Raw genomic sequence first — 12,750 nt, 5'->3', positions numbered from 1 at the left:
TTGTTTATATTCTATGTACTTCCCCTCTGTTGTTTTCCTTTCTTCTTCTTCTTCTCTCATTATTTTTATAGATAGATAAATCAGGAGCAAAGCTGACATTTCCACCGTGGAATATATAAACACACTTAAACTATAAGTTTAGATGTATTTACACAGTAAGGCTGATGGCATTAGTTAATAATTGACTTGTACATTCTTACTTGGAAGTAAGTGATGCCCAATATTTCAGTCTGAGAGCGCATGCATTCCCTCCCTTCTGACTTATGTCAACTTTACTGCCTCTCATTTAGATCCAATCAAGAACCATCTGATCCCCTTCGTGATGGAGTACGTAGATATCTTCAGCTCCCATCTGACTGGACTGTGCTGATACTACATGCAAAAGTTGCTCAGAAATCATATGGCAATGAAAAAAGGTAGGAAACTATCTTGGCCTTCTTGTTGATACCAGATTGCCACAGGAGACTCTGCAAAAAAAGAAAATAAACAAGTGCATGTGTATTTGTTTGTGTGTACCCTACATGAAATGAATTGTGAATCTTGATTTTTCTATTAATATCCATGCATAGCTTTCCTACTCAGACTCATCTTGTACCATCATCTGATCTGGGAAGTTTGTCAGAATTTAGAGAAATTGTTTCCGTGCTAAAGTTCTATAAATACCCTTCCATCTATGGGAATACTTCATCAGGAGTCAGACCACTGAAGTCCAAAACACTTGCGGTCCCAAGCATTTTGGAGAAGAGATACTGAACCCATAGAAGCTGATGTCCATGGTGATGTCTTATCCATGGAACAGTGAATCTATTCCAGGTATTATTTCAAACCTGAAAGGAGCTATCCAAGGTGCCCTCTAAACTCACTTTATCACCTTGTTTAGCTCTGTTAAAATTCAAACTAAAACTTGGAGTGGGTTCACTGCACTTTTATGTCCTATCTTTAGACCAAGACATTCTATGAATGGAAGTAGGATCAATCCGTCACAGTCCCTCTGCAGGTTTGGGATGATTGGAAGCTACTCTAGCTAACCATTCCGTGACACAAAGTGTTTTCAACACTATGGCTGTGTGGTTTTTGCAAGTAGTGTTTAAACATTACCCTAAATATGTAGGTTTAAAGTTTAAACAAATCAGTATGGACCCTGCTCTGCAACTAACATCCTCAAAAATACCACTACGACTCAAGCATATAAACCACCCATTCTGACTGTTTTATTCCTAATGTTTTATGCACCAATGCTGCATGAATTCTAACCATTCATGTGGGTTTAAAGACAGTGGAAACCCAAATAAAATACCAGAAAACATGTTTCTAAACTTTTGGACCTCAGTTTATTTGTGTTGGTATAAGGATCTGGCTGTGAATATAAACTCTGTTCTCAACCTGTTGGGACTTCCACATTCCAGGTTGAGAAAGTCACAAGGACAAGTTCTCTATGTGTTCAAAGAGCAATTATGAAGTGGACACTCTGCATCCTACATAATCTCCACCACCTTCAATAAGGCAGTATTGGTATTTTCACCTTCTAGCTCAGGAATGAGGATAATATAATTCTCCAGACTGTATCTCTCACTATTGGCTGTGTTGGGAGATGAAAGTTGTTACCCAGTAACATTTGGAGAACCACAAGTTACTCTCCTTTGCCAAAAAAAACCTCCAATAGTTGTATTGTTGTAATCTACTTGGAGGATGTCTGTGCCCAGAGAAAAGGAAGGTATTTGGATGGATGGATTAATTGATTGATTTATTATTGTTTCAGGCAATGTCTGAAGCAGAGACATAACTTGGAAAAGTTAGTGGTTGAGACTAAAACATGACCATTTGAGGGATTCTGGGAGTTGTACTTCAAACAGTTTTCTGAGCTCCGATCTCTGATTGCACAATCGCACTGTCCAATCACGCTATAGAAGTCCTACTGAAGCCACTGACTCAATTGGAATTAGCCATGCATTACCTCACCATTCAGCAACAAATTGAAAGGGTCTATTCTAGCTAGGGTTCACCAACCAGATTCTAGCTATTGTGGCAGTTGAAGAAAGAATCTGTGAAGCAAGAATCTATGTTCTTTCCAAAGTCACTGTTTATACTGTAGTAGCTTGTCTGCTCCAATTCAAGGTTTCTGCTTTTAGAAATGTGCTTCTGATTTTCAAAATGATACACCAATTTATATTTCATCATCAGATATTACATATGATGAGAATCTAGTAGAAAGGATTTCAACAGGACGTATTGCCATTTCATCTACATTCAAAGTTGAGATGAACTACTGATTGACACTGGACAAAAAGCTCTCCAGCATCAGCTTCCTGACTATAAAATAGGGTTTTTTTCCATTTTGAGAAATATGTAAATGAAATAAGAGGTAAACATGAATAATTTTTTTGCAAGTTAAATGTGATATTCATAAAATAAAGAGATGTATTTTGATCCAGAGTTCTCCAGAAGAATAAAAAACTCAGAGATTGCTCCACTGATAAAATATTTGATTTTATTGACAGATTTTTCTGCCCACCACCTTGTGTCTACCTCACTGGACCAGGCTGGAAAGAAAAGAAGGAAGAGATTAAAGGTATGATCCAGGTGGAAGCCATAGGGAGGATGTTACTGATGTTACTGACTGAATGTATTCCACAGGGAATGAGAGGAGCACATTTCAACCTCCAGTGGCAAAAAGAGAAGTTACACTACACCACGATAACAATAACCCCATGTAAACTTTCATGGATCAATTCTGAGATTTGTAGTTTGAGAAGGCACTTAGAATGTGTGCATTATATTTCTAGTAGAAGAGAGCAGGACTACAATTCCCGGAATTCCATGGATGGAACCATGACATTTTAAGTGGTATCAGATTTCTGTAACTCTGTAATGTAGATACACCAAGAGTCTAGGTTTTCAGAGCCAGGGAAGAGCACCCAACATTTTAACTATAGTGATGACCAATGCCATCCAAAGTGGCCACCGCTATCTTTACTTCAGTCTCCATTAATTGCGTTCTTTACTTCTTCTAGGATGAGAAAACAAAGATCATTATTAGAATTTCTTCACAGCTCCAATATTCCATATAACCCCATGGATGTAATATCCAAGTGAATATCAGAATCAGTTTCATGAATATTTCTCAGCTGATCAGCACCAAACTTCCTTGCCAAGCTAAATGGAAAAAATATTTCCAAGATCTTGGTAATGTGAGATTTACATATATTGTGTAGCTACATCTCCATAGCATTCCTGATATTACCCCAGAAAACCACCTTGCATGCAGTGTAGCAGTGCATGGATAGTTGGGGGGGGGGGGGGGGGCTCTGTGAGACCCAAAAATGAAGTTGGGATTCACAGAGACCCCCCCCCCCCAGTGGTCGACAAGCCACTTTTGTCACCTGCTATAATCTGAACTAAAGTACGTATTTCTGAATATGCATCTATTTGCACATCTGTTTTCTTTATTCTGTTGATGCAGCTTTCGCGGTTCTGCTCATATACAGTATCTGTACAAATGATTTACTCATATGTTCTGCTCTAAGAATTGCAAAGCTGAGAAAATTTAACAGCAATAGATTGAAGACATTGGGAAAGAAACAAAGTAACTCTTCCCTTACTTATAAATCAGGGTGGTGCTAGCTTACCTTAAGTGCTATATGTGTTATTCTCTGGCCTTATCCATCTAGCCATACAGCAATAATAATAATAATAAAAAAAAGCAAGCAAAACTTTCTTTGAAATTGTACAACCTTGAGGTCCAAACTCATGGATTCCTCTTTATATGCATGGCAACTTCCAGGTTCTAGAGTTCATGGTCTTGGAAGTATGTCCCTGGAAGTTAGGAACAGATTCTCTTTTATTATTGATTTAACCATCTGTAATAAGACAATGTTTTCTACTTACCCTGCACTCACATTATGAGAATTCTAAAGCACTGTGCTTTTGCCAAGCTCCATTCCAAATCTCAACAGTTTGATTGCTCGGCTGCATTATCATATATCTCATGGTGTACTGAGGTGGCGATCATTACTCTCAGCCTCAGAGTTTCAGCTACATTAATGCTTCCACTTTGGCAAGCTCCTCTCTCAGCCCCCTTCTACACAGCTGAATAAAACCCCACATTTTCTGCTTTGAACTGGAATATATGGCAGTATGGACTCTGATAACCCAGTTCAAAGCAGATATTGTGGTATTTTCCACCTTGATATTCTGGATTATATGGCTGTGTGGAAGGGCCCTCTGTCCCTTCAAACAGGGATAGAAGAAGGGGATTATTAATACTAGTTTAATTTAGGGATTCCCATGAAGACTGCAGTTTAATAATGTTTAGGAAGTCCTTTGAATATTTGGAGCACAGGACTGCTGGGTAAGTAGGAAAACTCCAAATAAAAAACCCCTATTTTTTAAACCTGAGATACTCCCTCTTTAGAAATCTTTACATTCTGCAGGGAAACTCTGTGGTCAACCTCTACAGAAGATCTTTCTAGGAATCTCTAGATCTCCTAATGTGAGTTTGTGGTCAGCATCCACTGGAAGTTGACCATAGAATTGCCTTGGAGGCTCTAAAAATTCCCAGAGAACTGTTATCTCTAGAAATCTCAATGTCTCCTGGAAGTTGACCATAGAGTCATTCTGGAGGACCTAGAGATTCTAAAGATATTAATAAAATCTTCAAATAATCAAATCTGTAAAAGTTAAACTGGAAAGTGTGGGTACAAAGATTAGCCACCTTATCACAAATTTCCCAGTCATAGGACACTTCAGCCTCTATTCAAACATGGAGAAGCACTGAGCTAATCAGGTGAGTTAAACTACTTCTAGCAGTCATGCATAGCCCTCCATCATTGAAAAGAGGCAGAAGTATCCTGAAAGGAGGGAACTCTGGCAATCAACCTCATCACATTGAGAAATTTCCCCCTTGTAGGACACTTCAGATTCTTTTGAAGCATGGAAAGGCATGGAGCTCATCACATGTTCCATAGTTGAAAAGAGGCTGAAATGTCTTTCAAGGAGATGACTCAGAACATGGGCCAGCAATCATGTTCAGAGCTCCAGCTTCTTATCACACTTTACAACTGAACAACAGGTATGATGGAACTATCAAAGTTTCCTGTCAGTTTCATTGCCCAACTGTCAGCAGCCTCTTGTATCCTCTGGGGTTCGAGGCAGATCAGTAGGATCCCATGGAAAGCAATGGTTTTAACCTGGATCATAGCCTCTTGTATCCTCTGCTATGATGGTGCATGGCAGACCCCATCCAAGCCACAAAACAAAGTGGCAGAACTGGACTAAAATACCCCATGTGAAGAGGTCCAATGTGATGAGGTCATAAGATTAGTATTATTCTCCTATTTACTGCCATCCAGCCTAAGTTGTCCACTCTTGAATTCTCAATTCTTCCAGCTGCCTACTAAGGGACTTCTGCACCTATCAATCCTATCCAGCAAAGTTAATGGTATTGGGACTGGATTTCACCATCACCTGAAAGGCCATACTTTGGTTGTCCTTGATCTAAGCCATGCACAGTTAGTGTTTGTACTTCCTTCACTTAGCCTAAGCCTGTCCATGTTTTTCTGATCAGTCTTGGCAAAAGGTCAAGAAGAATCAAAGAATCTAGAGAAGTATGTATATAGATCAAAGTTTATTTTGGCCTCTCTTTCCTATGAGACTTGACATTATTAACTATAGTGGGCACACAGAGTAATCCACACCTCAAGGGTGGCCTGAAAAAACACCACAAAACTACCTGGAGCTGTTGGGCTGCAATTTGTGGTGCTAGCTACAGAAAATGTGTCCAGACTGAAGAAAAGGTTTTACAGTCTTAAGATTCGCTGACACATCAAGGGCCAGAGTTAGCTGATTGTGATACAAACAGTAGCATTGCATTTAAAACTGGAGATCTGAATATATACTCTGAGTTATAGGGGACTTCACACTCCCTTTTGAGATGAGGAGAAAACCTGAAATGTTCTGACCTCAAATAAACTTTAGTTAGGAATCTTGGAGAGTTATCAGTCATCATTTGGACAAAGATGATCTGGTTGATGATGTGTACAAATATGAAACATGCAAATGCAGGACAGTTTACCTTTCATTGAGCTTAACAGAGATAATTTGTAAACTACATAGATCAGACATAGGCAAACCTTGGCCCTCCAGTTGTTTTGGACTTCAACTCCCACAATTCCAAACAGGCTGATAGGAATTGTGGGAGCTGAAGTCCAAAATACTTGGAGGGCCTAAGTTTGCCCATGCCTGATATAGATGAACATCAGGTCTGATCAACTAATCCTCTATTGTACATTCATAAGACAGAAGAATTGCTTTAGTCCAATTTCACAATATAAGATAATAAGTAGCATGGCTCTGTTCTTTTTTCCTCAGTTCTCTTCCATTATATCACAAAGAAGAGAACTTGAAAATTTTCACAATCATAGAGTTACCATTCAAAAATGTAACAAAAGCTTTGAAATCTCCAGAAAGGAAGATTTTGGCATATGCTTTAATGGCTATAAGCCCACTTTATCAAATGCAATATAAAGTGATATTAAAGATTCAAATATAAAGCATATTTAGGCAGTTGTGGAAGAGGAATGAAATTTGATAGTTTCTGGAAAAATGTGAATAATGTCCCTTTTGCCCAATTTTCAAAGGGCTGGGTGAGATGATACAGATCTTTCAGATCTTAACAGGGCTCATTAGTATATTGATATCTAAAAGCAGTAAATCTGCATAGCAAAAGTCCATTTCCATGAGGTCAAAACTCTCTCAGAGAAAATTTCTTTTATTACATGTTCCTCTATGTTTTGATTCAATTTGGGCAATGGGAGTAGAGCTTCATGGGTGGCTTTCTTGTGGTGTCTTTTTTTGGGATGTTGTGTAGCACATACAGTGCAGGGGAACTAGCAACCAAGAAAGAGAAGGAAGGGGAGCACCTGTAGCAGCATTAATTTGTTTTGAATCAATCAATCAATTGGCACGCTGTATTTTTCATCCTTGATTATGTCCCCCACATTGGCTAACGCACAAATTTGTACATTCTGGGGGGAGGGGGTGGACAAAGAATTGACCTGGAATTTGGTTATGCCACAGCTTGGAATATTACTATTTAAAATATGCTAGTTGCGTTACTTGTTATTTTAATTTCCCCAAAGGCGGCAGACACCTTTCTCCTGCTGCAATTCTGGTTTGCCAGTCTTGTGTGATAAAATCCTTAATGTTAAAAGAAGTAAAACAAAAAGCTCCTTAACAACACTTTTGCTGATGCTATATGGGCCTGCTCAGCATCTGTATGTACACCTGCCTTCAGCTCTGAAGGAAGAACAGAACACTACAAATATAATAAAATATGCATACATGTTCCCACAGCTTACTACACTTTCCCCCTTTCACATAGTGCAAGTATGAAAACAACCCAGGAGTGAGTGACTTGTGTTTCATGTTTTCCGAATTTGTTGCCTTTATTTCTTTTCTTTCACCAGCCAAAGATCTAACAGAGTCTGGTTCCAAGATATGTGGATACATAGGACTTGACAGCATGGGCAGCAGCCACGTAGAGACCCTGAAGCTAAACTTTGAGGAACAATCAGACTCCAAGGTAAGCTGCCTAATGTGGCCCTGTTGGGGTCAGATTTGTAGGAAGTATTTACTATGATACATTTTCTCATGCTAGATCTCTGTGCTAAAGGTATTCTGATCTGTCTTTCCAGGTAGCTATTTGCTTATCAGCCAAAAAAGGAAATAGCTGAGCATGTGTCTACCAAAATGATCAAAGGTCTGGAAGGCAAAGCCTATGATGAGTGGCTTAGGAACCTGAGCATGTTTAGACTGGAAAAGGGAAGGTTAAGAGGGGACATGATAGCCATGTTTAAATTTTTGAAAGGGTATCATACTTAATATGGACCCTGTTTGTTTTCTTGCTGCTCAAGAGACTAGGGACCTCATCACATGATCCTTAATGTAGAGAATCACAGAATCATAGAATCAAAGAGTTGGAAGAGACCTCATGGGCCATCCAGTCCAACCCCCTGCCAAGAAGCAGTAATATTGCATTCAAATCACCCCTGACAGATGGCCATCCAGACTCTGATTAAAAGCTTCCAAAGAAAGAGCCTCCACCACACTCCGGGGCAGAGAGTTCCACTGCTGAATGGCTCTCACAGTCAGGAAGTTCTTCCTCATGTTCAGATGGAATCTCCTTTCTTGTAGTTAGAAGCCATTGTTTCGCATCCTAGTCTCCAGGGAAGCAGAAAACAAGCTTGCTCCCTCCTCCCTGTGGCTTCCTCTCACATATTTATACATGGCTATCATATCTCCTCTTAGCCTTCTCTTCTTCAGGCTAAACATGCCCAGCTCCTTAAGCCGCTCCTCATAGGGCTTGTTCTCCAGACCCTTGATCATTTTAGTCGCCCTCCTCTGGACACATTCCAGAATCCATAGGACAGTGGCAAAAATTGTGGGGCAGCAGGGCGAATCTGTCATCAGCACCCAGCATCACCCACATCAACTGTTCGCCCATTACACACTAAAAAGTGTATCTTTGCAGATTGCCCCTGCACTTCAAGTGCTGGGTCGTTGTAGGTTCTTTGGGCTGTACACAAAACAACAATACATAAGCATATAAAACAATGACCACACATAAAACCACATCTAATAAAATTATAAAGTTTCAAATTGAAGGAAAAAAGATTCCACCGAAACATTAGGAAAAATTTCCAGAGAGTAAACATTATTCAACATTATTCATTATTCATATGCTGCCTCTGAGTGTGATAGAGTCTCCTTCTCTGGGGGTTTTTAAAAAGAGACTGAATGACTGTCAAAAGTGCTTTAATCCATGGCAGGGGGTTGGACTGGATGGCCTTTGTGGTCTCTTCCAACTTTATGAATCTATGAAATACACTACCAGAAAGGGGGCATGCAGTTGTATAAAATCTGTTTTTGTCAATATGCAAACTTATGACTGGAAGTCAAATAGATACTCAACACATCTCAACACAGAAGGATTGACCTTGACCAAGCAGCCAATATACCTGTTAACTACTGATTGATAATTCCAAAACTCTTGTATTCCCTTCTTAATAGTTATTGTTTCTTAAATAATTTGGACTGGATAGACATGCAGTTAAATGGTGGCTTCAAACAGGAAACTCCCTTCTTCAGTCCCTTTAAATAAGGCTTTGTCTTCTGTATAGCAGGATATACTCTATTACCATTTAGTATTTTTATGTTTGTTCTTCCTAAAACTGCTGCTTTTTCCTGTCTTCTGAAATTTCCAGTTATTTGGGATATGATCCAGAAAAAATACATTAATTCCTAATGGAGAGTGAAACACATGCCTAATCCAATACATATGCTTAACATTTTAACTCGACGTGATATTAAAGTACTTAATGTTCATTGGTTTATGTGTGCCCTGCCCCACACATGCTATTTTTGAAGCAATTTACATTTAGTGAAATCTTTTACATCTCATACATACAATTCACAGTAGAAATTGGTGTATTCCTAGTAGTGGGCAATGGAACAAGCAAATATGGCCTTGTCAGCCATTATGAAACGATGCAGAACATTTCCTTGAATTCTAGTTCTGTGGTAAACATTAAGACAAGCCATAGCCTCAAAATCATATAGTAACATTCTACAAAATGAAAAGCACAGGGGAAATAATTGCTACCAGGTACTGAAGAGAAGTCATCCTTATCCAGCAGGTGGATAAGAATAAGGTGAATCGCAACACACGATTCCACAATGCGTGGGAAAGAAAACAGAAACCCAAACATTTACCTTCCACATGCATTAGATGGTGCTGTGTCTATGGCTGAATCCACACTGCAGAATTATGGCAGTTTGGCCCTACATTAACTGTCATATCTCAATGCTATGGAATTCTGGGATTTAAGATATTTACTCTTCTCTGTCAGAGAGTTCTGGTTCCTCAACAGATTACAAACCTCAGGATTCATTTGGGTTTTGCAGTGGCAGTTAAAATGGTGTCAAACTGCTATAATTCTGCAGCATGGATGGTCTCCCAGACTGATAAAGCTTGGAAAAATTACTCGTGAAATTCTAGCTTCTAGAACTCTGTACTTATCAAGCATCTGTCTCTACTGGCTGACGGGTTCTGAGCTGTGCAATGACCAAAGCAACCTTTCCCAGCTTTGACCCATTGTGCATGACAAGAGGTGTGCATGTTAGAAGAGAGCAAGTAGCATGTAATGCATGTAATGCGTGCAACCCAGCCAGTCTGATTCTCATTCGTTCTGCATAGAGTATAGCTGGAAATCTGCCTTTCCATCCGTCCTTTATTATGCTGAGCAATGTTGAGGCTTATTCCATCTCAGGGACAAACTAGATGTGACATTAAATGCATCTCTGCATTTCATATGCACTTTAAAGAGTGTAAAACTGCAAATGGGGGAGCAACTAAGAATTATGATCTTACCAGAGTGGCAGGAAACTGTGGCTAAGGACTAATTGTTCATCTCTCAGACTCTCTAGGAGTTGCATGGACTGCCAAAAATGGCAGTATATATTTTAAACTCAGTACCAAAAGTGATGAGAAGTCCATATTTAGTTTTTAAAAATGGGCATTTTCATGTTACGTCATGTGTGCTGCCTTTGTAAAGGGTGAATTGTCACTCCTGAAGGCTAGTCATATTTTACAACTAAAAAGGGGAAATTCGGGGAGTTAAGAGAAATTGGAGTGGAGGGGGAATCTAATTGAAAATCCTTCTTATAAAATTGCTGTGAACACTGGAAGGAAATTGCAGTGCAAACAGCATTGAGGAGGAGGGAGAAAGAATTTAAATGACACATGCAACAAATACACGAACTACCATAAGATAACTCTTGCTAACCCATTCCAAACCTCTGGGCACTCAAATAGGTTTGGATATGATATGGAATAGAATACAATATTAGTACCAGTCACACCTCCATAGAGAAAATGTGTTACAGTTGAGGCACCACAACAAAGGGATCTCTCTACCTTGTGATCCCATAATGAACCATGAGAAAAACCTCCCTGGTGATTCTTAAGCATCAAAAGGCTAATAAATGCAAATGGATATTTAAGCCTCTAGCACAGTGATTCTCAATTGTGGGTCCCCGGGTGTTTGAGCTTACAACTCCCAGAAATCCCAGCCAGTTTACCAACTGTTAGGATTTCTGGGAGTTGAAGACCAAAACACCTGGGGACCCACAGGTTGAGAACCACTGCTCTAGAGATAAGTACCACTTTATAACCCACTTGCTAGAAATCACATGTATCACATATGTTTATCTCTAAATAGAGGCCAACATGGCTCAATTTTTTTTAAAAAAAAAGTTAGACAGTTTTGCTGACCTTAAGAAACTGAATAAGTGAATTTGAAATACCTTTCCAGGCATACTCCACAATCAAATATTACATCTGAATGTGGTGCAAAGTTGACATGACAAGGCTTACACTATTTTCCCTCCTTCCCCTTTTGGATTCCTTATGCACAGTGTCTCTTTGGAACAAGTCCCCAGAATATTAACATCAGATTAAAAAGACAGGGGGTAAGCTGCTATAAATAAACATGGTGTCATTGGAACACCAAATGATTTACCATTAATATGACTTTAGGCAAACAAAAAATCTGACATCTTAATGTGTGCTTACCCAGAAAGGCTGCTGAAGCAATGGACCCAGTATTGGAAATTACAAGTCCCTAAGGAGGTTGACCAGTGCCTTCAACAGGAAAAGGCAACACCCATTTAGATTGTAAATTTCTAGTAACTTGATGGGAGGAAGATTCTTCATGGCTCAAGCCCATGTTACTCAAGAGACTAAAAAGCCTTTGATTATAGCCTTTGGTTGCTTGAATGGCTTTCACATTCAAGTAATGGAAATTTACAGGGAGTATGTTCATAGACAGGCACTCAGTCCTTTGAATGAAGTCTGGCCTAACTTCATGCAGCACATTGGCAGATACTATATGGTGGAAGAAATTGAGACACTTGTGTGCAAAATCCATTACAAGAGCCTCCCAACTGCCTTTGAAAAGATGGCAATTCACTTCCCACGCAAGGCTGTTGTGCTATCAGCAGCTGGCTCATTGGCTCTGCCTCAACAAGACATTGTGTCATTTGTTATATTGCCCTGGAAGTTTGCATCTCAAACTATTTAAATTTTCCTTATGCAGAACTGTCAGCAATGGCCTGTTATGCTTTGATTTTCTGTGAAGAACTTTTAATATGTTTAAAACTGGTTTCCTTTTGCAAGTTCGTGACCGCTTTTGGACAAGTTTTCCACCCCTATTTTAGGCTGCTGTCTAGAACATTTGGCCTTGTATTACTTTTTTTTATCTCATTCATACAGTCTTCTTCAGTCTTCTTCAGCCTTCTGTTTGTGCTTTTTCTGCAATGAAATTTATCTCCTAGTTGCTGTTCATCTTCTTTTATAAATGAAGGAGAAGGTCTGATCTACATCAGAGGTTGGGCAAAAATATCACTAGAATTGCTGAACTGCAGCACACAGTGATATCTGGACTTTACCTACCAAGGATAATAATGGAAATATGATTAGGTCTAGGCCTGCGTGGATGTAGATGTCAACATATTATTAGACTAAAGAATGTAGGCTAATAGCAAAAGAAGTTCAGATTTTAACAGTGTGGTCACAGCGCAGTCACTTCGTACATTTTAGTACCAGTCTTAGATTCATTAAGCATGAATTTACAGATCCAACTGTCACACAGGTTGACATTAAATTGGGCAATTGCATGCTTGTGTGCAGGTCTT

The 12,750-nt window shown here is 39.3% G+C and overlaps 1 protein-coding gene across 1 annotated transcript in view; it reads left to right on the top strand.

The window, feature by feature from the left end:
- RBPJL (recombination signal binding protein for immunoglobulin kappa J region like) overlaps window positions 1–12,750 on the top strand; it is a 44,290-nt gene that overhangs the window by 19,817 nt on the left and 11,723 nt on the right. The window contains exons 4-6 of the mRNA XM_067467111.1: window positions 291–416; window positions 2,499–2,569; window positions 7,464–7,579. Coding sequence (XP_067323212.1) covers window positions 291–416; window positions 2,499–2,569; window positions 7,464–7,579 — 313 coding nt within the window. The remainder of the gene's footprint in view (window positions 1–290; window positions 417–2,498; window positions 2,570–7,463; window positions 7,580–12,750) is intronic.

Source organism: Anolis sagrei, chromosome 4 (genome assembly GCF_037176765.1).
Source record: "Anolis sagrei isolate rAnoSag1 chromosome 4, rAnoSag1.mat, whole genome shotgun sequence".
Classification (NCBI taxonomy): domain Eukaryota; kingdom Metazoa; phylum Chordata; class Lepidosauria; order Squamata; family Dactyloidae; genus Anolis; species Anolis sagrei.
The sequence above is the reverse complement of the archived record's forward strand: the minus strand, read 5'-3'. Positions and strand labels throughout refer to the sequence as shown.